The sequence below is a fragment of the Leptinotarsa decemlineata genome, unplaced genomic scaffold, assembly GCF_025532065.1.
Source record: "Leptinotarsa decemlineata unplaced genomic scaffold, Ldec_3_MD MMD2_tig00026340_RagTag_RagTag, whole genome shotgun sequence".
NCBI lineage: Eukaryota > Metazoa > Arthropoda > Insecta > Coleoptera > Chrysomelidae > Leptinotarsa > Leptinotarsa decemlineata.
The window spans coordinates 10355611-10382719 of record NW_027412694.1 but is presented as its reverse complement, the minus strand read 5'-3'; the positions used below and the strand labels follow the sequence as shown (position 1 = coordinate 10382719).

General features: G+C 34.9%; 1 protein-coding gene across 3 annotated transcripts in view; it reads right to left on the bottom strand.

Annotated features, from left to right (window-relative positions):
- Positions 1-27109, bottom strand: part of cno (adherens junction formation factor afadin) — a 354944-nt gene that overhangs the window by 183658 nt on the left and 144177 nt on the right. For 2 of the 3 annotated variants that reach the window (XM_074183524.1, XM_074183525.1), the window contains exon 6: positions 21641-21889. In XM_074183524.1, the coding sequence (XP_074039625.1) occupies positions 21641-21889 (249 nt within the window). Of the gene's footprint in view, positions 1-8657; positions 8874-21640; positions 21890-27109 lie in introns of those variants that run through there. The other variant, XM_074183528.1, reaches the window with a different exon arrangement.

The following is a 27109-nucleotide window of genomic DNA, read 5'->3' as shown; positions in this document are numbered from 1 at the left end:
ATTATAATGTACTTATATTGATTATTTTGTGTATGTACTTATAGCTACCATAAGCGAATTGTTACTTTTATAGGTTTAAATAATGATACTGATAATGTACATACACAAAATTACTACCATCATTTTTACGTCACGTTTCACATAATAAAAGAATATTAAGTGCATGCTGGTTAGAATTTTATAGTATTGTCTACAGTATATGTCTATCGCACACTAAACACTCCACGTCTGTCCGACCAATGAGAAAGAAGGAGCCTGCATTCCGCTGACTTATGCGAAAGCCAGGCAAACTGCCTGGCTTTCGCAGGCACCAACACTGTTCACATGTTTAGTTTTTGTTGAGGTGCGATGCTTTAAGTCCTCCTTTCTTCATGATGTTGCACTTCTTGTGAAACTTATATTCCATCAAAATCCTCACCCACAACGAATACGAAAAATAGCTTAGATACTAGTATTTTTTCCCGGCCATGAAAGTATATAACTAGAATATAATAGTATTTAACTAAAAGTGAGTCTATTTTGTATCCAAATTACTTAATATTTTTTGAGTTTGATTTCGAATAAGTATAATGGTCATTCATTTTATTACTGAACCCTCAACTAAATTGGAACTGCTAAACAATTGTTTTTTGTATTTTATGTTGACGTATGTTAACTGTGACGTAAACACTACAACTATTATACTTTTAAAAATATGAGAAAAGTTATAGGAACCAACCGAATTTTCGTAATTGTGAAAATTCACCTGATAAAGATAGTATTCAGTTTTTACTTCGTCCCTATAAACTTGGTAAGATGGGCTTAGCAAGTTGACGAATCAGGCAAACAAATAATTCTTTCCCCTGCTCCTCAGCCAGCCTTCTTCAATGGGGAATGTTCCTTCTGACGAAAATCGAGTAGTTTTCATAAAAGAGCTCTAAAACAACGCATCATTTCAACCTTTTCCTGTAACCATTTTTTGAATACTTAAAAGAGGAATGAAATAATACATTCAACATTTAAAGGGATTCGTTTCTATTTCACCATTTGGCAACATCGGTTATAGCTAATAAAGGACAATGAATCTGTTACCTATATGAGACAAACAAAGATGACATATTTCAGAGGCGTGCTGTTCTGTTTACTTATGTTCCGAGTTCCGAGACATTCTGTGACATATGACATTTTGTGCACCTAACCGATCTCCCTGTATATAAATAATTAACAAAACAACTGTTATGTGGCTTGTGGAGGTGGTATTGAAGTATAATTTATATTTTGCCTTAATTGTTGAATTGTAAAGGTGATTTTCCTTTTTTGAAGTAGAATATCTGGGTACGTATAAATTACTTCAACTTGATATAGGCGCTGCTACCAATATATGAATTAGAAACGAATCCCTTTAAAAATTAAAACCCAACATTTGAAACATCAATTTGAATACTTTTCCAAGTGAATTTGAAAAACTCATGAATCAAACTCAACTTTATTTTGTTCAAACTTGCATTTGCTGTAATAACCCAAATTGAGGAATATTCCCCATTCTGTTATTGATTTTTGCTGCCTTGAAAACGAGCATACTTCCATAGTTCAGCAGTAATAGGAACATGTTCTTGTTCTTCTCTGACTCAAGAGTTCAGTTTGGCATTTGAATCGTTAAAAGTGCGTCAAAGTGAGTGATGTCTTGACAATGATATTGTATATTGGTAAATTTTACCTCACCCCAAGTATCGGTTTTCTCGATACGACAATAAGCATCTTCAAGCTGCAACAGACGTCACTAGTATTGTTAGAGATTTCCGATATCTGAAGTACACGGGCAGTCCCGTGGGCAGTCCTGACGACATATTGGGTGATGTTCACATTTCTTTTACACCGCATTGAAGCGGTAATTTATCTTCAATCATTGAACACGTCCAAAATAATGAAAAAAACAGGTAATATCGATGAATAAATGAAATGAAAAATAATGAGTGATAATGAAAAAACAACCACTGAACAGTATCCTCATGAGAATGAAAGTATGAAAAGGAAATTGAATGAAATTATAACAAACTGATTACTGATAATATCAAGTCAAATGAACCGCAGACTTGACAAATTTCGTCATCAATCAAATTATCAGTTATTCTTATTGATTGATTTGATTATTTTCCAGTCAATTGCTCGGAAGGAAATTAAATATACACGCCCGTTCATTTAACCTATCCAGCGAAGTCAATAGATTATTTCAACTATAAAGCTCACATCGTCTCTGTCTCTAGTATTATTAGTTGTGGGTAAGTGAAAAATAAAACAAATTCAATTATTCAATCGATAGCAAGTAGGTTGCTGACTTGTTGATGGAACTAATCTGAATGGACAAATTTATGCAGCATCAAGTGAAAGAAACATCTATAGTGATAGGCTCGATCATACAATATCAAAATTATGCGCACATTATCACAACACAACAAATTTTTTGTTTCGGGGTTGAAATTAGATGATTTTAATGTATTTCCACGTGTTAAAACCGAAAGTGACCATAAAAATTATATATTAGCTCTTGTTTTCAAGATATAGTATCATTATATTATATATATATATATATATATATATATATATATATATATATATATATATGTATATTGAGTTTTCAACAAATGAAATATTTCATCACCAACAGTTGGTACACATGTTTGTTTACATAACACCCCTCTCATCAGCTGTTCTTAAGTAGTAAACATAACCTATGTGAGTTTGTCAATTGTACGCACGTGGTTGCTATTGAAATTATCGTGTGAAGTTGATTTTTAAATTAATTTAAGTGCTGATCTGAAATGCCTCGAAAGTGTGTGAATTCTGTCGATAGCTTTTGCTATATATGTGGTGAAATAACATTTAAGGCTCAGAAACGTAAAATGACACCTATCGTTAAGACAGCCTATGAACATTATTTTGGTGTGAAAGTTGGGGACCAAGATAAATCATGGGCTCCTCATATATGTTGTAATTCTTGTTCCGTCATATTGCGAGAGCGGCTGAAAAATAAAAACCGGGCAATGGCTTTTGCAGTACCTATGGTTTGGTGTGAGCCTACCAATCATACAGATGACTGTTATTTTTGCTTAACTCCTCCCATTAAGCAAGGTTTATCTATGAAGAAAAGAGGAACGGGTAAATACCCTAATCTCCCATCTGCTCTTCGGCCTGTACCACACTCAGACAATTTGCCAGTCCCTTCTCCACCCCAAAACTATGAAATTTTAGAGGAAGGTGATGAAGACTGTTTAGAAGGAGCAACCCATCCTTCTACATCCTACGACCCTGATTTTGAGGTAAGCGATAGGTCTAGTGATCCGCACAGAATTAGTCAAGCAAAGTTGAGTGACCTTATAAGAGATCTTCGCTTGTCTAAGGAAAAGGCTGAGCTGTTAGGGTCAAGACTACAACAGTGGAATCTTCTAAAACATGATGTGAAAATATCTCAGTACAGACAGCGTCAAAAAGATTTGCTTCCTTTTTTTGAGAAAAAAAGAAAACCTCGTAGTTTGTTCTGATGTTAATGGTTTGATGGACTGCTTGAATTTGGATCACACTCCATCTGAATGGAGACTGTTTATAGACTCTTCAAAACTAAGCTTAAAAGCTGTACTTCTGCATAATGGAAATCAGCTACCCTCTATTCCTATAGGTCATGCAGTTCACATGAAGGAAACGTATATAAATATGAAAACACTTCTCCAATCAATCAAATATGAACAACACAAGTGGCACATCTGTGGTGATCTGAAAGTCATTGCTATACTCCTAGGAATGCAATTAGGGTTCACCAAGTACTGTTGTTTTTTGTGTCTGTGGGACAGTCGGGATAGGAAATCTCACTATAAAAAAATGAACTGGCCTACACGAGACCTAAACCCTAATGAGAAAAATGTAGTTTACGAGCCTCTTGTAGATCCTAAGGATGTTCTCCTTCCCCCATTACATATTAAGTTGGGACTAATGAAAAACTTTGTGAAGGCCATGGACCATGAAGGACAAGCTTTTAAGTACTTGAGAGCAAAGTTTCCCAGGTTGAGTGATGCTAAAGTCAAGGAAGGCATCTTTATTGGGCCTCAAATCCGTGAAATCGTAAATGATCCTGCTTTTGACATGATTTTAACAGGAAATGAAAAAAGAGCCTGGGAAGCCTTTAAGGGGGTTGTACATGGGTTTTTAGGTAACAAAAGAGATGATAACTTCACAGCATTGGTTAAAGAACTTGGATGCAACATGTCCTTAAAAATTCATTTTCTTCACTCTCATCTTAATTTCTTCCCACAAAACTGAGGAGCTGTGAGTGACGAACATGGAGAAAGATTCCATCAAGACATTGCCTTAATGGAACAGAGATATCAGGGCCGTTGGAATGAAGTAATGCTTGCAGACTACTGCTGGTCTGTATGTAGGGATGATCAAGAAGTGTTTTATAAAAGACAAGCTAAACGACAGCGATCTTACAATGAATCGGATGGACTTAATTGAAATTTGGTGGTACAAACTTCTTTTATTTGTCAAAACACTAAGAATAATGTTTTTTTTTATTAATTTTGTATTTAAAATATTCTAAAAGAAACATAACAATATTGTTTTATGTACTTTCACTTTTCACGTATAGTATAACTACTCTTTAAGATTAAGTACTGTGTATCTCAAAAACCAGAGCTAATAAAAATTTTTCGTTGTTATTTTCGTTTTTATCACCCCAAAATTAGTAGAAATTGACTAATTTAGTGTAGGAAACATTCAAAAAATATTTTTTGTTGTGTTGTGATCGGAGAATATGATACCTATTCATTTTTTACTTTTATTTTTCATTCTATAATTTAACGGAAAAAATCCATAGGAAAAAATTAATTTAACCTCTGCGGATATCCGAAATTCTCAAAAATCTTATATATGACCGCTCTGGATTGAATGATTCCGTACAGTCTATCTCATCTTGTGTTTGTAAATCTTTTGCTGAAAAAATCCTCACTTGTTTACTTTGCAGTAAATGTTCAAGAGGCAACAAAAACTTATGTGAATTTCTGGAACTTCATTTAGCGTTTCCTAATATGACTAATAACCAGTCCATGCAAAGTTTATTGTTAAATCATCTGAAAATGGAACTGTTTAACAGGTGATGATCGACTGTATTGGTATTGCCAAACACGCCAAACTAACTGACTGTTATAAGGAAACAGTGTTAGGAATCACACGTTAAAAGGTAAGACCTCGTTAGTCCTTAGCTCGCACAAGTTTCTCAACTTCTGAGAGTTGTCGTTCGTATGGGGGCGACAGCTGATTAACGGAAAAACAGATTTTGAACAGAACAGAAGTATAGCTTTGGCACCAGTCAATCTAATAATAACACTGATGAATTTCAAATAAGACTCAACCTTTGACGGAAGCAAGAAACTCTTTCGAAGGTTCGAAATAGAGAACATTTCAATCTAGCAGACCACTATTTATAATATTCATGCAGTCATTGTTCACTGTGGTTCTGGCGTTGAATTTGGTCATTATTACGCCTTGGTCAAAGACGAAACGGAATGGTTTAAGTTTGACGATAGTCGTGCCACGAAGTGTTCTGACGATGCATTGAATTTATTGGAGTCGCTGGAGACACCCTACATTTTGTTTTATAAGAGAGAGGACATTGGTAGATCAAGATCTTCAGATGATGTGGTGCTGCAGATTTTTCCGGGTGTTCCTGCAGCTGAAAAAACAAATGCGCCACTGGAATCAATGAAGTCGCCCCGGAGCGCCGATTAATTTTTATTGTTGTTTTTATTTTTAACATTAAATTATACGAAAATGAAAAAGTATTGATGCAAAATTATTGTTTTCTATCTCAGTTTTCAATTTTTATCGGCAGAATGTTCTTCTTCATAAATGTTTCAATACGTTCGTGAGATTTTGAAAAACTTATTGGAATTAGCTCAAAAAATGTGAACGCAATTCTAACACTGACATATCTGGAATCAGAATTGCCTCTTCCGGTGACATAAAGTCATAATTTTGTATTTCTTTTCTTATAAGATTGTCCAAAATTGTGGTGATGATGAGATGTAGACGAAGTGACTTTGTCCGAAACTTCAACGTTCACCGAGAGCTTGACTGTTTTCCATAAAAGTAAAATTTTTATATCACTATTTTCCATACATTACGTTCTGTAGCGTTCCTATCAATGATATCTGTTTCAATTCCATTATATACCGCTGTCTGTAGTACTGAATTAATAAGACAAGTGATTTCCGTGGAATTCAGTGTTCACATCCACGAAAGTAGTTGTTTCGGTTGGACTTCTGTGCATGACACTAGTAAGAGTTGTTATTGAAGTTAATACTATATCTTCTTTTTTTTTGCAAGCTTCCCATCTTTGTACTAGAAAGCAGCCAAATAGCTTTTTCCTCGAAAAGTTATTTCTTCTAAAAATATTCATTTTAAATTTATGAAAAATTTTTGTCAAATATTTCAAAACTAATGCACACTATTCACAGCTGTCTATCATTCCTCAATAGACCAGTTTGACATGAAGAGGTACCTATCTATTTCAGTTTTCTTTATAAATTACCAATGTACAAAGTGAGACCTAAAAAGTTATTTCTAAACTATATCCATCCAACAAACAAAGCAACCCAAACAAAGATAGATGTGTGATCAATACATGATCACCACGCACATTTGCATCTTTTGTATGAAATTAACAAGCCTCCTTACGCTAGCCAATCAGATTTGACTGCAATCGGCTAGCGTTTAAAATTGGTCAAACCACCAACACTGACATAAAAACTTGGCAAGTTGACTTGCGTGTCACAGCAATAGGTGGTTCCACTTATGTCTCGCTTGCGTTCACGAAGTTATTTTTCATTAAGTACTTTTCTTGGTGATTCACATTTTTTCTTCAATCGACATACATAATTTCCCCCCACCAGAGAACATGAAACTCATAAAACAAGTCAATAAGGGAAACCGTATGGACATTTGGGAAAACTTAAACATCCATAAATTTAACAGTCATTAACGAGGAACAAGTACAAATCAAGACCTAACATTCAATATATCAATAGTACCTGATGTAACCCAAATACAGGCAAATTCACCTAAAAAACCTGGAGTACCTGTATTGAGGCGTTGGGACCGCATAAAAGGACATACTCAGTTTGAGTAGAGCCTAGATGGTGATAGTACGAAAGCTATCGAAAGCGCTCGTATATAATTAAATAGAAGTTATTAAGCTATATATATATATATATATATATATATATATATATATATATATATATATATATATATATATATATATATATATACATAGGGGTCGGTAGTAGGGCCGAGTGAACGAAGCACCCACGTCGAACCGCCCGGCTTTGTTCACTCAGTTAATCGTAGGGGTGCGATAGCTGGTTAACGGAAAAAAATTTTAAACATATATTTTTTTCAAGAATACCTACTCTTAGGACATTGATTCCAATATTTCTACACTTTTTATTGTCATCATCAGGGAAAACTGTCCATGAGGTTGTGTGCAAATGGTTGACACGGACAATTTTCCCTGATGATGACAATAAAAAGTGTCGAAATATTGGAATCAATGTCCAAAGAGTATTATTTTGCATGCTAGTCAGCAAAGACTACCCATTAAGTGTTTGGTTAGAGAGGAAGTAGAGGTGGAGCATGAAAGTTCAAAATTTTTTTTAAACTTCTGTATCTCATAAGTACCTACATGGAAAAAATCGCTGGACATTAAGGAGTGGGGAAAAAGCATATTTATTCGTTCAATTATCATTAGACGGTTAAGGAATGTTTTGACAGCCATCTATTATCAATAAAAAAAAATTCCGTCCGAGCAATTATACGAGTCATAATGAAAAAACAATACTTTTACTGATGATCAAATTAATAGAACACTCAGAAGTTTCTGGAAGAATACATTTTTACAATGTTAACTGAACAACAATTTTGTATTTAAAATTCAATTTTATAAAAATATTCTGACGACGGCCTATTGAACTATTGAGTAGCAGGCCATTTTAAACAATGCTGTCAATAGAAATGGGAAATGTGCATTCTGATCGTTAATAATTTTTCTTAATTTTCGGTAAAACTGATTCTCTAGTAATAAGGAGTACTTGATGCGAGCTGCAAAATTACTCCTTGTAAATATGAACATTTTCTAAATTCACAGTTATTTCCTTTGTTGTGTTTTAGATGAAGTTCAGCGGACTATGCGAACCCGAATAAGTACTAAATAACGAGAGTTTTAACAATGATAAAAGAAATATAAAACGTACTTCCTTTCCCAGTGAGTTGATTGTTTAAAATGTATATTTAGCCTACAATCTTTTTTATTTATTCAATTCCCAGAGTCAATTGATCAATTTGGGGCATTACCATCGATTTTCTTCCTCTCTAAATGGTCCAGCAATTCCCATTCAGCCAATTAATTTAATCACAGAACAAAGCAATTAGTACCTACAGACAGCCGGCTCCGACTAGACAATCACCCCCCTACCGCAAAGTCCCAAGCCGACAACAAAAAACAAAACATTGGCGCGTGACCTGCACCCAACAAAAAAAACCCACCTGAATCGGCGCTTTGCCCCGTACCATAAAACCAGTTTCTTCTCTCAACCACAATCTAACCTTTACCTTAGAAACAAAACACTTACGTCTGATGCCCCAGTCCATCATCTTCACATTCACATGCTCCCCGTCAGGATTACGCAACGTTTCGAACACCCCATCTCACCCTCCGACAAATAGAAAGCGACACCGCGCCCGTCAAAAGACATTTCAACTAATTTTCTACCCGGTATTGAGAAGACAAACGATAAACGTAAACAAATGAAGTCGGTCGAACACCCTCGCTCGTTTCCACGGCTGACGAGATTGAAACGCGAGGTAACCTCTTCGAGAGAGACGGAGGCGCGCTCAAGCATGCGCTACCTTCGCGGATACAGAGTGGAGAAGCGATAAAAACTGTAGAAAGCCGAGAAATGCAAAGAAAAACATTCGCTTACAGCTTGTATAGAGGCAATTATCAAAAAAAGAGGTGAAAGGTTCAAAGCTGAACAATGATTCCAACGACCGATGCAAATCAGACCAATTCCAAGTAAGATGTTTTCTAATACTACTTTACAGCCAATTTACGACTGTAATGCCAAAGGCAGCTCTTTGTTAATTTTTGGTCCCTTAATGTCAAAATGATAGTAAAAACACGTAAGATTTTTGAGTGAACACGACATTCCAAAGTTGCTTTTCCCCTAAATTGAGGAAATTGTATGAATCTTGGCAACAGAGCGGCTCTGCCCAGTATTCGAATCTGCTTCCGCTGTATATGATACTTGTAACGCCGCTTCTCGAACTTCCGATACTCGAAGTTTCCAGAAAATACGTACGCAACAGTACAAAAATGTCCAAAGTACAGAAACGTGGCTGCGTTAATCCCGCAGATAGTTTTTGCTATATATGTGGTCAGTTTACTCGCAAATCGCAGAAACGGCCAATTAATCAAATGGCCAAAGTAGGAATTACACGTTGAAAGGTAAGACCTCGAAAGTCCTTAGCTCGCACAAGTTCCACTTTTGAGGGTTGTCGTTCGTAGGGGTGCGGTAGCTGGTTAACGGAAAAAACATATTTTAAACATATTTTTAAGTATTTTGAATGTGTTGTTGGTGATCAAGATCGGGATTGGGCTCCTCACATATGTTGCCAAACCTGTGCAACAAATCTAAGTAACTGATTAAATGGCAATCGCTCTTCCATGCCTTTTGCAGGTCCAATGATTTGGCGAGAAACAACAAATCATTACAACGACTGTTACTTTTGCATGACAAACGTGTCTGGTTTTTCAAGAAAGAGCCAACACAAAATTGTATATTCGGATACTCCTTCTGCAAGAAGGTCGGTTCTTCAGAAGGTTTACCAGTTTCAACACCCCCGGCAAATTGGGAGGAAGATTTGGAAATATATGATGACCAGGCAGGTTCCCGTGATGTGCCAGAAAAAACGGTCCTTATTTTCCCGAGAGTGAAGAAAGAACACCCCATTTAATCGAACAACCTGAATTTAATGACCTAGTTCGGGACCTCTACTTGTTCAAAGAGAATGGGTCTTATTAGGGTCTAGATTACAACAATAGAATTTACTAGCCCCTAAAACCAAAGTTACGATATTTAGGAACCGTAATCATGAGCTATCCTCGTTTTTTACTATGCAGTATAAAATGTGTGTTTGTGTAAATCCAAATGGTGTGAAGTTTAAAAGCCGTTCTGCTTGCTCTATGGTAACAAAAGACCCTCTATTCCTCTTGCAGATGCAGTTGCCGTGAAGGAAACACACGAAAGTATGTCACTTATTCTAAATGCAATAAGTGGCAAATATGTGGTGACCTAAAAGTCATAGGACTATTACTAGGTCTTCAGGGCGGATTCACGAAGTTTTGCTGTTTTCTTTGCCTTTGGAACAGTAGGGCAACACAAAGCCATTATGAAGTAAAAGAATGGCCTCCGAAAGATAAATATATTCCAGGTCAAGCTAACGTGAAGAATTTACCTCTTGTTAATCCCAAACACGTTTTGTTACCTCCATTACACATTGAACTGGGATTAATGAAACATTTTGTGAAAGCATTAGATAAAGAAGGTGATGCGTTTAAATATCTTAAAAACTTTTTTTTTTAATTAAGTGATGCAAAACTCAAGAATCACAAATTAGAAAACTACTAAGTGATCATCAGTTTGTAGAAGAACTACTTGAAAACTACTGCAGAATGGGATGTCGCATGTCTCTCAAAATTCATGTATTGCACTTTCATTTGAATTTTTCACCCGAAAACTTGGGTGCTGTCAGTGACGAACAAGGGAAAAGGTTCCACCAAGACATACTGACAATGGATTAATGTTACCAAGGCAGATGGGATGCAGCAATGATGGGGGATTATTGTTGGTTCCTTATGAGAGAAAACGATGAAACATATAAACGAAAGTCGACATTTGCAAAAAGGTTATGAACAAAAGACTTCATTTGAATGTTTTTTCATGTGTATTGTAAATAAAGTCAGTTATCCTCAGAATATATTGTTGTTTTCTTGTTTTGATCTTATATTTCTCTATATGTGAAAATTTTTGTATAAAATAAAAATAACTGAAACTCAAAATCTTTACGTGATGGAAAATTTTTGATGTTGAAGTCGCAGTCAGGATGCTTTAAACTCTCATGTATAGCCATTATAATATTAGTCGCAATTTTTTTTCTTATTTGTTGGCTAGTGTTATTTTCTAAAATGGACTTAATATCAACCTCATCAGGACCATGAGAGTCCTACCGGATTTGGTAGAAAAATGTGACACAATATTTTATTAACATTTAATGTGGTGTCAATCACATAAAGAATCAACTTTTTTTGTCATCAGAGCAGCCACAATCTGTCTTCATGAATAGTTAGTTAGTACAGTCTTCAACTATCGTTCAGCAGTTTATCCTTAAAACCATTTTTTACTAGGTTTGGACTGATTTTTAATGTTGTTAGGTGAATAATATTATCTAGCCGCCGCCCGGCGTCGTGTTTATCTATGAATTTCCCAACTATCCATGGAGTTGAATTTCACTAGTTCGGACTTCCATTGTCTACTATATAGAATGATTTGAAATCCCTGAAACAAGTAAAAAAGAATAATTAAAAAAGAATAGTTGAAAATAACAATTATATTAAGCAACAATAAACCTGAAATGAAATGATAGTGAAATAACCTACAAGTAAAAATATAATAATTGAATAAATAAAAATTAAAGGAATAAAAAAAGAGAATAATAAAAAAATAAAAAAGTGTAGAGATTCCAAGTCACGTTAGTTCACGACGTTTCGATTGTTGGTATCTACAATCGTCTTCGGGTGATGACTGGACTGATTCCTCCGAGAGATGACTATTTTATAGGCCGACTATTTTTATAGTCATCTCTCGGAGGAATCAGTCCAGTCATCACCCGAAGACGATTGTAGATACCAACAATCGAAACGTCGTGAACTAACGTGACTTGGAATCTCTACACTCTTTTATTTTTTTATTATTCTCTTTTTTTATTCCTTTAATTTTTATTTATTCAATTATTATATTTTTACTTGTAGGTTATTTCACTATTATTTCATTTCAGGTTTATTGTTGCTTAATATAATTGTTATTTTCAACTATTCTTTTTTAATTATTCTTTTTTACTTGTTTCAGGGATTTCAAATCATTCTATATAGTAGACAATGGAAGTCCGAACTAGTGAAATTCATCACGAAACATTGTCAATCACCTTCTAATATCCATGGAGTTATTTGAAGGCAGGAAATTTATGCGAACATTCTTTTCAAATACGCGTTTCTAAATGTTTTCGGGGTTCAGAAGTTGATAATACTAGAAATTAGAAACCTCAGAATTATATCGATTAATTTCATGATTAAACTTTGTTATTCAGCATTACTGTGGCAACAAACATGATAAAACCACGAGGGCTTTGGTTTCATTTACTGCCGGTTGCTCGATTATTATTGCTCCAAAATAATAAAGTTCGAGTTTGAAAAAAATCTATTTATGAAATTTTTTATGACGAGTGGTATTCGTAAAGATTATTTCCTGAAATATCCTTAGTTCAATGCATCGGTATAAGAACAAAATATCAAATCTCAAATTGAATTGAAAAAATCTGTCTGTCTGTCTGTTTTTCCGTTAATCAGCTGTCGCCCCCATACGAACGAGAACTCTAATAAGTTCAGAAACTTGTGCGGCTGAGGACTAACGAGGTCTTACCTTTTAACGTGTGATTCCTAACACGGAAGAATCATTTATATTATCTGAATAAGAGAAATTTCAATAAGAACATTTATATGAAAATACAATTCTTGAAAACACAATCTTCGATTACGTAAATGATTAAAATGTATGGTGAGACCGAAGATCCCGGACCCGATCTACTTGGCGCGGTAAAATACAATACCAGAACGTCGCGTATTCTCTTCGATTTTAATGAAATTAAGGATGACGTTGTCATTCGTATTAAAAATGTCAACCAATGAGTTTCGATTATGATCTTGCCATTTATGTATATCATATATGAATTATTGGTATTCAAAGTAGGGTTTGTATCGAAAGGATTATTATTATTTTCGTGAGGTCATGGGAATCAGTAACGTGAGGCAATTGGCTCATCATTCCGATTCGTTGTATGGGTGAGTTTCATTTGATTTGCATACTTATTTGAGATCAAAACGTGTCTGAAAACCGTAACGATAAGAGAATAAATATTTCGAACTTTTCTCGAAATACTCATCTCTCCCAACTACCTGTACAGTACGTTCTGTTAAATGTCTGCCGGAAAATGTTACTTCCCCGGCTGATACAACGCTGAAAATTTAATTATAACTGAAAAACATGGGCTTCGAATTGCTCCCGCATATACCATATTCACCAGATTTTGTTCCTAGCGACTACTGGCTGTTCGCAGACTCACCGGTAAAAAAATTCGCTCGAATGAAGAGGTTATTGCTGAAACTGATATCTATTTTGAGGGTAAAGATAAATCGTTCTACAAAATTGATATTGAAATGTTAGAGCAGAGCTGGAATGATTGTGTAGCCCTTGATGGAATAAAAGAAAAGCGTTTTCTTTCTAAGGCACGAGATTTTTCAGCCCAGGTGTTATACCTGTTATAGAGATAGTCAATAGCAGAATTTTGAAATGCGCTTTTTGTTACTGCAAGTTTGGCAACCAACCAAAAAAAATCTGCTGGAATTCGAATGTTTTTTGGTTGAAATTACAATTAGAAAACAAAGAATCAATTACAGAAGCTCTGAAGTGAGTGGGTGAGTCTACTTCATATCCTCAAGACACTAAATCGTTTGGTGAAACACGCGTCGAGAAGAGTGTTGCAGTCCTGGCGTTTGGCAAAAATGGATCCACGTTGGTGGAAAATGGTAAATTCAAAACAGACGCACACTTCACATTGATTAAGGTAATTTGTGTTAGCCTACAATAAATGTCCATATATTTTGAATTCTGTTTTTCATTAACACTTCGCGACAATTTTTTTTTTCAATCAATCAATCAATCAATGTATTCATTGTAAATGAAACATTACAACGTCGTTATTTCCTTAGTATTAAAATTAAAATACATATTCACAGATATGCACAGATCAAAATAAAATAAATATATACAAAATTATCATGCACATGTAAACCTACAAGAGATGTAGTACATGTATTATTCATTTATTAAATCTTCTATTGAATAGAAACATTTTTCTATGAGGACATTTTTCAGCCAGATGGAGAATTCATTCGAGTGTTTCTTTTTTGCAAAGTCTGGAATTTTATTATATAATTTTGCGCCCCAATAATCGCATCCTTGCTGTGTTTTCTTCAATCGATGAAGAGGAACTTGCAGTAAATCTTTATTTCTGGTATCATAGGAATGATTGAGTACATTTTTTGAGAACTTCTCTGGATTTGCGTGAACATATTTTAGATAACTATATATATATATATATATATATATATATATATATATATATATATATATATATATATATATATATATATATATATATATATATATATATATATATATATATATATATATATATATATATATATATATATATGCACTGGGAATGGTGAGGATTCTATGTTGACGAAAAGCCACTTTGCAGCTATCTCTATACGCAAGTTCGCATAGAATTCTGATGGCTTTTTTTTGCTGAACAAATATTTTGTTTGAATCAGAACTTGTGCCCCACAAAAGGATTCCGTAAGTTGCTATGCTGTGAAAGTTTGAAAAATAGGTTATTTTAGCCGCTTGATGTGTTAAAATTGTTTTCATTCTCCTTATACAATATATTGCTGAATTAAGCTTCTTACTCATTTTGCTTATTTGTACCTTCCAATTTAGTATTCGTGACCTCTTTGTATGAAGTTTGTAACCCCAATGGGTAGTGACCCACACTTTGAAAAACACTCATTCGATTTGATTCCTTTGACACACTGTTTTCCTGATGTTTGAATACTTAGAACCGCATAACTTCATTTCAACAGGATGACGCACATCCACTTTCGCTGCATTTTGATGCGTGAGATGATAATAGAACAATTCCAGAATGCTGGATATAAATGAGAAAACAGCGGAATCGCCAGATCAGCTGATTTGAAAAATCGACTTTCTTTTGGAACTAGGAAAAAAAGCAGAACACCCGTTGTGCTATGTTCAATAACCTTACGACGTTGTCTTAAGGTTATTGGAGTTTTTGATATTACATGCATTGACTATATAAGGTCTTAATTTCATTCGAATCATCTCAGCAAAATGACTCCGGAAAATAAAAAACAATTCGGATGTTCCATTTAAAAAGACCAGTGGAAACATCATTACACATTATCAGCTTGTAACTAATGAAAATGATCTATCACTCAAACAAAAGAATGTTCACAACTATCAATTTTAGTTTTAAATAAAATAGGTACACACAGAATGAGACTTGGCCGGTGGGAGATCGGCACGCTGATGTGCAAAAAAGGGACAGATGAGCAAATTTATAACTTGACAGTTGTGTTTTAACATTTTTCGTCGCAAATTAGCCTTCATGTTCCCAAACGTTAAATTCAATCACTGAACTGATGAAAGTTTTGAAATACAGGGTGTAATATAAGTACGTGACGTATTCCTGAGACAATTTAAAAAAAACGCTTATATAAACTGCAGGGTGTTGAAATTGAAATTTTTGTTCGCTTTTTAAAAATAACTCTTACAAAAAATAAGTTATTGGCACGAACTTTGGTACCAGGGATTTTTTTGACGTGGGAAATCATAATTTCGTATTAATTTTTATGTAATACCTAGAGAGAGCTGCGTATTCATTTCAAATTGCCGTAACTTTATTGACAGTAAACTGTTGGTACTTTTCACAAGAAAATCTAATTCCAACACCTTTTCCAAGTAAAAAAGGTACACTTCCTCAATAAGATTGGAGGTGATCGTTTTCGAGATATTTACAATTTTCTGTATCGATGCATATCACTTAGCTCCTAGGGCGCTAAGTGAAGTTGCTGGAGATATTACAAAAACAATTTTTTTCTTTAAAAAGTTTATCGAAAAATCATTCGTTTTCGAGATACAAATAACTAAAATTGCACAAACCAACCATGTTTTGAAAAATTTCAACAATTTGTATCTCGAAAAAGAATGATTTTTTTAATAACATTTTATAGGAAAAAGTTGTTTATTTTGGCGAGATTAATATGCGTCGATATAGAAAACTGTAATTATCTCGAAAACGATCACCTCCAGCGTTGTTGAGAGAGTATACCTTTTTTACTTGGAAATGGTGTGGGAATTAGGTTTTCTCATGAAAAGTACCAAAAGTTTACTGCCAAAAAAGTTAGGACAATTTGAAATAAATAATGACAGCGTACGCAGCGCCCTCTAGATGCTTCATGAAAATTATAAAGAAATTATGATTTCCCACGTCAAAAAACCCCGGGTACTAAATTTCATGCAAATAAAACTTATTTTTTGCAAAAGTAATTTTAAAAAAACGAATAAAAAAATTCAATTTCATTATATACAGACTTTTTTCAAAAATTGTCCCAGGAAGAGGTTCCTTGAAAATTTCAACGTACTTATATTACACCGTGTATATTGTTTCTAACGGAAAACAAGAAAAAAAGCATCCACTTAGAAAGCGTGAAAATGTGGCGAAGAAATTGACATTTACCAAAAGTTAGCCCCTCAACAAAATAAGAGCAGTTTAAAACTCAAATAGTTTTATGTTATACAAATTCGTTACATCTTTGTAGATATGTGACCGAATTGTCCGATGCTTTATGAAAATCCCTACCGTATTCAGATAATACTTATTGTTAAATTTTCTCTGAACATTTACCAAAATCGGTGTGTGTTACTTGAATCCGTTATGGATTTTTGTCAAGTATTGGCCAATTTCAACAGATAGCCAGGCCGCATTGAAGAACCAAAAAATGACATCGAAACTAGCCTGGAAATATCATAGAGAACTGTGGAAAAACTGTGAAAGAACGGGAATAACAGGAACGAAAAATCTAATGAATATGACAGAAGAACATCATCAACTCCATATTATGAACTAGCTGTAGGGGTGATACTAAAATTATTGGAATGCAGACATGTGTTTTGCAAGGCCGTGACTGCATACAGGCTGATTCACGGTGGATGGCACATTAGACGTTTCTGGTGAACCAGACAACGGATCACTTTGAAAATTTAATGGAGGGCATATTCGGACATTCTCTAGCCAACTAAAATATTTTCGACAATGCGGTGTTGCCGCTTCTATTAGAAAGCAGTAGCAACTTTGATTTTTCAAATGGAACACTCTGTATATAATATTATTTTTGGAATCTCCAACAATTGCCCGACAACTTTTCTTGATATTTCCCTATACCTATCTGTTACCGTTTTCGAAATAAAAATTAATTTCAATTTTTTTCTTCGAAAATCATGACTTCTGAAAATGCCGATATCTTTTAGTTAAGAAGTACTGTGATATCGAAATTTGGTTTGGAGTTAGCTGATACTTGGACACTTCCCACATGTCAGCCTAATCTCCGTTACTTCAATACAGGGTGGTAAAAAAATACAGTTTTTTACAGTTTTTTCGTTTGCTTGAAAAAGTTGCTGAAATTTGATTATTTTAAATGGAACACCCTGTATATTATTGAAAATTCGGAAAGCTGCTGAAATTTGCTTTCTTTCTATGTATATCATACCTATACCTAACTAGTCAAGTTTCGGACTTATGATCATTTATTTGTGAAAATGTCCCTTCAGAATGGTATTTCCATTCGGTATTTGGTAAGCAGGCCATGATTACTATTTGACAGTAGCGTTGTGACATTCTCCTAATAATATCGACATTTTCGTCACTTCAGAAGTTGCAAATACCTTCAAAACGATGGAACAAAACTATTCAAACGAAGTTCTTATGAATTTGTTTATTATTTTTGGACAGTCATTAACATCCAGAAGCTACCTGAATATTTTGGAGAATACTGTAGGCAGTTTCGTGGATAATCTGCCACTCGAAGATTATCGAAACTGTTGGTACCAACTAGACGGAGCTCCTGCACATTGCACAAGAGAAGTGAGCGCAGAACTGGATAGACTATTTGACGATCGGTGGATGAGGCGCTTGGGACCATGGAATTGGCCAGCGAGATCACCCGATCTTAATCCATTAGATTTTTATTTGTGGGGAATGTTTAAAGAAAAAGTTTACAAAATACCCGTGCGTTCGAGAGATGAATTGTTAGAAAGGATTGTCCAAACATTTGAAGATTTGGATCCCAATGAAATCAGATCTGCCACCACGAAAGCAGTCAACACCCGCATTTTAAAGTGCTTGGAAGTGAACGGCCAGCGATTCGAACTTATTTTGAAATATTCCACATGATTGTTTTACATTTTTATAATTATTCATATCAATATTTCCAATTTCAAGTTTCTTGGTGCTTTTTTAAAGTTTATCCAAACATGTTGAAATCGTTCTGAATTCGTATAAATTTCTTGAGGTTCATTGGCGGTAGATTCGGATACATTTCATTGAACTTTCTACATGTTCTGCTGATAATTTTGTCACACTGTCCAAAAATAATAAACAAATTCATAAGAACTTCGTTTGAATAGTTTTGTTCCATCGTTTTGAAGGTATTTGCAACTTCTGAAGTGACGAAAATGTCGATATTATTAGGAGAATGTCACAACGCTACTGTCAAATAGTAATCATGGCCTGCTTACCAAATACCGAATGGAAATACCATTCTGAAGGGACATTTTCACAAATAAATGATCATAAGTCCGAAACTTGACTAGTTAGGTATAGGTGTGATATACATAGAAAGAAAGCAAATTTCAGCAGCTTTCCGAATTTTCAATAATATACAGGGTGTTCCATTTAAAATAATCAAATTTCAGCAACTTTTTCAAGCAAACGAAAAAACTGTATTTTTTTACCACCCTGTATTGAAGTAACGGAGATTAGGCTGACGTGTGGGAAGTGTCCAAGTATCACCTAACTCCAAACCAAATTTCGATATCATAGTACTTCTTAACTGAAAGATATCGGCATTTTTAGAAGTCATGATTTTCGAAGAAAAAAATTGAAATTAATTTTTATTTCGAAAACGGTAACAGATAGGTATAGGGAAATATCAAGAAAAGTTGTCGGGCAATTGTTGGAGATTCCAAAAATAATATTATATACAGAGTGTTCCATTTGAAAAACCAAAGTTGCTACTGCTTTCTAATAGAAGAGGCAACACCGCATTGTCGAAAATATTTTAGTTGGCTAGAGAATGTCCGAATATGCCCTCCAATAAATTTTCAAAGTGATCCGTTGTCTGGTTCACCAGAAACGTCTAATGTGCCATCCACCGTGAATCAGCCTGTATGTCTATTGTATAGTGAATATTTAGTATTTTAAGATTTTTTTGAGAATTGTGGAACCTCCCACACCTAAACTTTCATACTTGATCTATATAAGATTTTTTTTCTTACGAGAGAGTAATGGATAAAATATGTTTCTTCAAAAACTTAAAAGAATCGAAAGAAATAATGAATTGGTAGTTTCATCAACATCAGAGTGGGTAAAAAAAATATATTCCTACCACTATACTCTGGATAGAAAATTCAATAGGAATTTTACACAATTTTTAGATCAATAATTGAAAAATCGATATAACATTTTCTGATTGTATTAATACAGATTGTGGAAGGAGAAAATACCTAAAGAAACCGCTTAAAACTGATTTTCCCCCACAAAAAATGAATTTCGTTCGTATTTTATACATTTCATGTTTAACAATAGGAAACAAATCTAAAATTCATTCAGTGCTTACTATTTTTGTTTTCACAAACCAATCAAGAATATTCAAGAAAATATTTAAAGGGGTCCATCAATATTCCATTTCAAAAAACATATGCCATTTTCAATAATTCTTAATAGGGATAATCTCGGTTTCAAAAATATGTGGTTTTTCTATTATGCTGTCCTATTCACAAATGCTTTATTTTTGTGCCGTCCAATCCCTTATTACATATCTGAGCTAAACATACTTTGTTCGTTATACTATACCTCCTGCCATCTACCGGATATGTAAACGAACTCAAATAAGTTCAAAGAAAGTAACCTACATCGAAGGAAACGTTGTTCAACTAATTTCCACAAGAGGGCGTTGAAGCATAGGGATTGAGTTATGGGAAGTTTTCATAGATACTCTCAAATGGATTGTTTAATTGAAAAATTGCAAATGAAAAGTATTAGATGATGTTCCAGAAAGAGTCCAGAACAGCGCCAAATATTAGAAGAGTGTGGTTGATACAAACTGAAGTTTTCTGACAAGAACTGTTTCTAGGGAAGCTATTGGTAAAACAAAGATAGTCCTCTTTTATTTCAACCTCCTAATTGAATTATTTATAATACACCATTTGAAGTACCATTAAATATAATTGAAGAGAACTTGGGAGAAAAAACAACACATGGAATAAGCTTAGCAAACTCTCGACATGTTGAATGACTACACTATTTCAAATTGAAAGAATTATTTTGAGTATTTGATGTTTTTTCTTCCAAGGGACGTTGAAAATCAGTATAGTTAAATAACCTCCTCTGTACATCAATGCAAGGCATATTATTATTGGAATTTTTATTTATTGTTTTAGCATGTTTCGTCAATCAAACAAGCATATTGAGTGATTTTCATTGAAGGTTTTACTACTACCTATGAATGTTCAATCCAGATCCAATATAAGCATGATGATGTACGAGATGGATTCTCTTTTCTAAGAATTCAAAAATTCTACTCCAGCCATAAGAAAATATGATTAATTTTCATCATTATAGAAGAACAAAAAAATATGAATATATACAAATACAAGAAAACATGCTTTTCAATCAAATATGACAAAATAGACTGATGGAGTTTCATCTTGTATAATGTGTGACTATCAATTTATTTTCACAAATTAGTTGCTATTTAAGAGTACCTATTATTTTTTCAAATATGACTCACAAAGTAAGCTTTCCCTAAATGAATGAAGACAATTCCGAGAATACCAGTTCTAAGATTTTCTTTCTTGTATTCCTATTATCATACTCAAGTATGGAGTAGTCATCATTGAAGTACTGACTACAAATTTTGTGCCATATGTACACATATAGACATTTATCAAATTGGTTATTGGTAATTAACGGAATACAGTATCATTTCACAGTTTCGTTAACATTTGTATTTTATACAGAAGGAACATTTTTTAATTCTCTGGGCCGAGAATAGTCTTTAGGTCTCTAGACATGTTAGTAATGTCACTTTCTTGTTGGTATAATGGGAGCAGTCCACCATTAATAAGATTCAATCAAGCTGAAAACATTAAAAGCTGCTGAAGAGTTTATGTTTAATGAATTTTTCTTATTGAACACCGATCCCGTTTTTCACAATTTCTCTTGGGACTTGATCCCACAAATTTTGAAAGCAAATTCATCCCATCGAAAATCATGTGAATTTTCAGTTATTTACTACATCAACTTCCAAAGTTGCAACAAGAAGAATATTCATTAAAATGCTGGAAAAATAAGGACTTACCAGTATTTGGTGACGTCATCAAAATACTCAAAGGGCATTCATCGTCATCTAAAACATACTCTGTATCTGGACATCCAGGTTGCTGAGTAACCTGGACAAGGCACCATTGGGACGGATCTGTTTTTGTTAGACCATATTTGTCGAGCATTTCTCGTACCACGGCTCCTGCGCAATCGCGTACCGACAACAGAAGAGTTTTATAAGGGACATCTTTACATAGGGCTTCTCCGTAAATTTTGAGAGTTCCACCTGGAAAAAATATTCTGATAGTTACAGGAATTCCACTGATTACAAAAATGTGCAAATACGAAATACAAGATCTGTTCAAAAAATCATTTATTCTTCAATTTATATTCTGACCCTTCAAAGTAGTCTCCCTTTTTTTCTCAAGACAAAACACAAACACTACAGGAATATACTTAAGGCGCTCTCAGAGCGGTGCCTGTACGAAAGTAATTATTCACATTGGATTTGAATCGCTGGAGATTAAATCTATTTGGAAAAACTTTCTAGGGAACTTTATTCCTCATAAACGCCGTTCACCAAATGAAAGAATTCTTGAACAGTGAAGTTCAGGTGCACTGAGTTGAACCTCAAGACGATGAGCAGCCATAGTCCGTTGCGAATTTCTGATATGTACCGCTCTTGGTGAAATCTAATGTGCCGATTCACTTGAATAATTCCCATGAAAGACAAATCTCCAATCTTTCTCCGATGATCCAGACTATCAAGGTTGCAAGTGATGTTCGCGTCTCCAATCAGGTGGATGGCTCTTTTCTGGATGGAATCCAGCAGTTTCAGGGTATGTTTGGGGCGGAGATCCATACATGAGAACAATACTCCAAAAAAGGTCTGATCTGAACTTTATAAAGCATCAAAAGCTGCCGATGGGTGTACAGTTTTCAGGTTCGAAACAGTGTGCCAAACTTTTGAGAAACAGCCTTTGCAATTCCAGCAACATGATTGTGCCAAGACATATTGGTGTTCATTTTAACCCCTAACAAACTTATCGAAGCAGAAGGCGGAATTGTCTGACAAGTCATTATATCCGGTTCGGAAACATTTACCTTTTTGGAGAAAATCGATGCCTGGGTTTTTGTAGCATTGAATTGAACCTGGTTAATTTCACCCCAATTCAAAATTACTTCTAGTCTTCATTAAAACATACAACCTCCTGCTGCCGGTGAAGATGTGCATTGGCAGCCGATGTCCTGGAATCCAAATGTAATAACAAGGCAAGTGTGCTGTCGTCAGCAAAGCAATATATTGAATTCTTGTTTTTTTCCAATGTCGTTAATATACAATAAAACGAGGGTTGGAGACAGTATGGATCCCTGGAGAACACCGGCGTTGATGGTGAAAGAGATATCCATCGACAGCCACTTGCATGGAACGTTCATTCAGGAAGCTGAAGAGCCATACACAAAAGTAATCCGAAAAGCCATAGCATCGAAGTTTGGCCAGCAAACCATCATGCCACACACGGTCAAAGGCCTTAGAAATATCAAGCGCAACAGCTCTTGACTCTCCATGTTTCTCGATGGCGTTATTCCAAATATGGGTGACATACGATAGAAGGTCGCCTGTTGTTCCCGAAAGTCATATTGATGATCGCTTAAGCTGTTGAAGCCTTCCAAATATTTGAGGATATGGTGGTTTACATTGCTAGCAAAGCGATTGGTCTATAGTTATTTGAAAGAGTTTTCCTGCCCTTTTTGGGAATAAGCTGTACGCGAGCAATTTTACAACAAGAAGGAAAAACCGCTTTCTTGTAAGACAGGTTGAAAAATCTGCAAAATACTGGTGCGAGTGCATTTGAGCACTTTTTAGGTACGATGACTGGCACTTCATCAGAACCAGATTCCTTGTTGATATTGAGCTGTTTCAAAATTCGCCTGAATAGACGTTGTCGAAAAGTAATTTCCGGCATTATGGATTCTAGTATGGGCATAGTGGGTGGTACCTTTTCCAGAAAATCGACTGTGGAGTGAAACGCAAATGGTTCAGCTAGTAGATTTGCTTTTTCTATGGCTGTTGTTGCAATTCAACCATCCGCTTGTGTTAGTGGTAAAATTGTGGATTTTGTAAAGTGTTGATTAGCAGCTTTAGCTACCAACCAGAAGGATCTAGACTAGACCCGTTGCGATTGGTAAGCAGTTTATCCCCAATTATCTGATTGTCTTTGCTTTCATTTACCCTAAGTTTGCAGCTGTTGCGAGCATTAGCAAACCTAGTTCGGTTTCCGGCACTGGGATTTTTGCGCCACTGTCGATAGGCGAGATTTTTGGAGGCGACAGCTTGCTTGCAATTTTTGTCGAACCAAGGTTTCCCGTTAAAAGGTCGTTTCATTGAAAAGGGGATATATGCATCCATGGATGATAGAATTACTTCCGTGACTTCAGAAGCGCAAGTTGATGGATCTTTAGAGCTGAAACTCCCTCAGATATAATACACTTGTGCCAGAGTTCTTTTTAATTCTCGAGGCAGTTCTGATATGACACTTTTTGGTATGCGCTTGAGTTAGGCATAATCACTGAATACGATAAGTTATCGATGAATAGATATTTTCCTTTGTGAAAAATACTTCCAATTTGAGCAGTAATTTATTGGGGTGAACTGAAAAGTTTGCTCTTCGATGAAAAATTACTTTCGTTCAATATTTCAAAGATCTACAGCATACTATACATAAGCACTTATGAAGGGTACACTTTAAACTACTTACCAATTTAAATGAAATATTACACCTGTTATTTCACAGTTGAATTATATATTTACAAATGAGTTTCATTGAATTTTTATATTGCTCTTTAGTATGTTTCCTGGTTTATGTGCAACAGAAAAGGAAAGTCGAAACAAAGGAAGCTGTGTAACTGTTTGATCTGACTTTAAAAACATTGTTAATTAGAGAAAAGATTAGATGTGAATAATTAATTGAATGAAAAACTTTTAATTAAGTCGACCTGGTCGGTGAACAGATAAAACTGCGAAACTGTAGCAATTAGAACAGAGTAATGAAATCGTTATCACCTTCAACAAACACTACTTGCCATGATTTTTTCTTAATTTTCATACATTATGGAAGAAAAGGATTAGTTACATAAATGGAAAATCCTCCGGGCTTCAGGGAATGACAATAAAGTTAACTATTATAAAAGATCATTAGCAGGTTTGTTGGTTCTTTCTTCAAATTTGATATTCACCCGAAATGCAAAGGAGAGTTCAGAACTTTCAAGTCAAGTTTATTCCTGTGTTCAATAAAACAAAGAAAAAACTGGTTTAAACATATTTGTAAGATAGTTGTATTCAGCACCGATTGACAACGTAACACAAGTCGATCAATACCGTCAGCATGAAAATTGCGTGCTCGGGATTCGATGAAGTCGACGAAGTTCGTCATTGCGTGACCCTGATTGGCGAAGGTTCTACCAGTAAGAAAATTATCGAATCATCCTGTATACATCAGAAAGGCTTCAGGAATTATCGTGTGAATGTAATAAACGGAAGATAATTGAACCAGAACAACCTGACCCCAAAGATTCATCGACAAAAGCCACTTGGTTCATTTGAGAAAACTATTTTAATGTAGGTAATGTCTGTAATAGTTCTAACTAGCACCACTTTTTATAAGGATGTAAGATGGCGCCCAGTCGCCATCTTGACTGGAAAAAAAAATTAAATGGAAAAGGGGAGTCTTGTGACACATCATTTTGAAGCTCCTGACGAACACTTCACAAGCCTAGAATATGAAGTCAATATCTTCACCTACTACACAATGGCGGAACATTTAATAATTTCCTGAAGACAAACACATTAATATCAATATTTCTAGAAATATTCCTTTTTATCTGCCATATGGCAATTCCAACAACCCGATAAGGTTTGTTAAGTTATTTTTTGTATATGAAAACGACAAAAAATGTCAGTACGACAATGAACACCATTGTTTAGTTAGAATATTCTCATTAAGTTTTTGGTTTTACTAGTAGAAAGGTTCCACCTCAATAATCTCTAAAATGTTTTCAATTCTCGTCCATTGGAAGAAAAAATTGAAGCGATTTCTATTTACGCTGCGACGCGTAACTTTCACGAGACTTAAAGGATTTTTAATGAACGTTTTCCGAATCGTCCTATTTGTAGAAAATATTTAAGGGAACTTGTATCCAAATTCACAACTCCCGGTAGTGTACATAACAAAAAGCCCCCCAGGTCATCCGTCCATTCCGGAAGACCATCAAGTGCAAATAATTGGTGAGATGGTAGTAAATCTTGAACAGTCTACTTATTCCGTCGCGAATGTTTGTGAGGTGTCTCCTTCTCTACTGTGTGGAGACTTTTGAAGAGGAATAGGTATCATCCATACAAAATTAAAATGGTACACCAATTAACCGAAGATGACCCTGATCGAAGAACAGAATTCTGCGAAATCATGACGGAAACCATTGCAAGACATCCTACCTATCTCCACAATATTTGTTTTAGTGACGAATGTTCATTTTTTAAACGGCAATGGTCACAGACAAAATTGTCGACAGGGGAACTGTATTTGAATATGCTAGAAACTACTGTTGACCCTCTCGTCACTGAAATCGTCGAAGTGAATCCTAATGAATACGATATGAATATTGTATTCCAACAAGATGGAGCACCACCAAATTACTCCAGACAAGTAAGAAACTATTTGGATACTACTTTTCTGGTCATTGGATTGGCCGTCGAGGTCCTACAGAATGGCCAGCCTGCTCACCAGATTTGAAAGCTTTGGACTTTTTATGGGGCTATTTGAAGCAAAAGATGTACGAAACTGAACCTGCTTCGAAATTGGATATACGGCAGAGAATATTAAGTATTTGCAGAGATATTGGCGTTATTGACTTTCGAAAATGTACGACGTGAAACATCGGATAGGCTGTTCATATGACAAGAAATTCAAGGCTACCATTTCGAGCATCTTCTGAACTGACCTCAAGCTTATTACCTCATATTATATAGTTAAATGTCAATGTATACACGAAATTATTAAAAGTTCCGCCATTTTGTAGTAGTTGAAGATATTGACTTCATATTCTAGGGTTGAAACGCATTTGTCAGGAGCCTCAAAAAGATGTGTCACAAGACCCCCCTTTCCGTTTATTATTTTTTGAGATGGCGCCCAGTCGCCCTCTTGAAAGTTTCATCTGTCAATTTCACTTCAAAATAAAGTATTCATGCATTAATTTCATTATCCCAAATTTCTATTTTTTGAGTTGACCCGTTCAAAAAGTGAAAGGGGGGTGACATTGAAGATATGCAGCACCGTATATGACATCATCATGTCGTAACGAATGTCATTGAGGTGACGATCATGTAAACATAATTCATAAATCATTTGATCATCTCGTAATGAGCGTAATTGTTCAGAACTATTATCATCTATTCACCGATGTCTCACGTCTCATATGTCCGAAATTTCACAAATAGAGTGTTTACCGG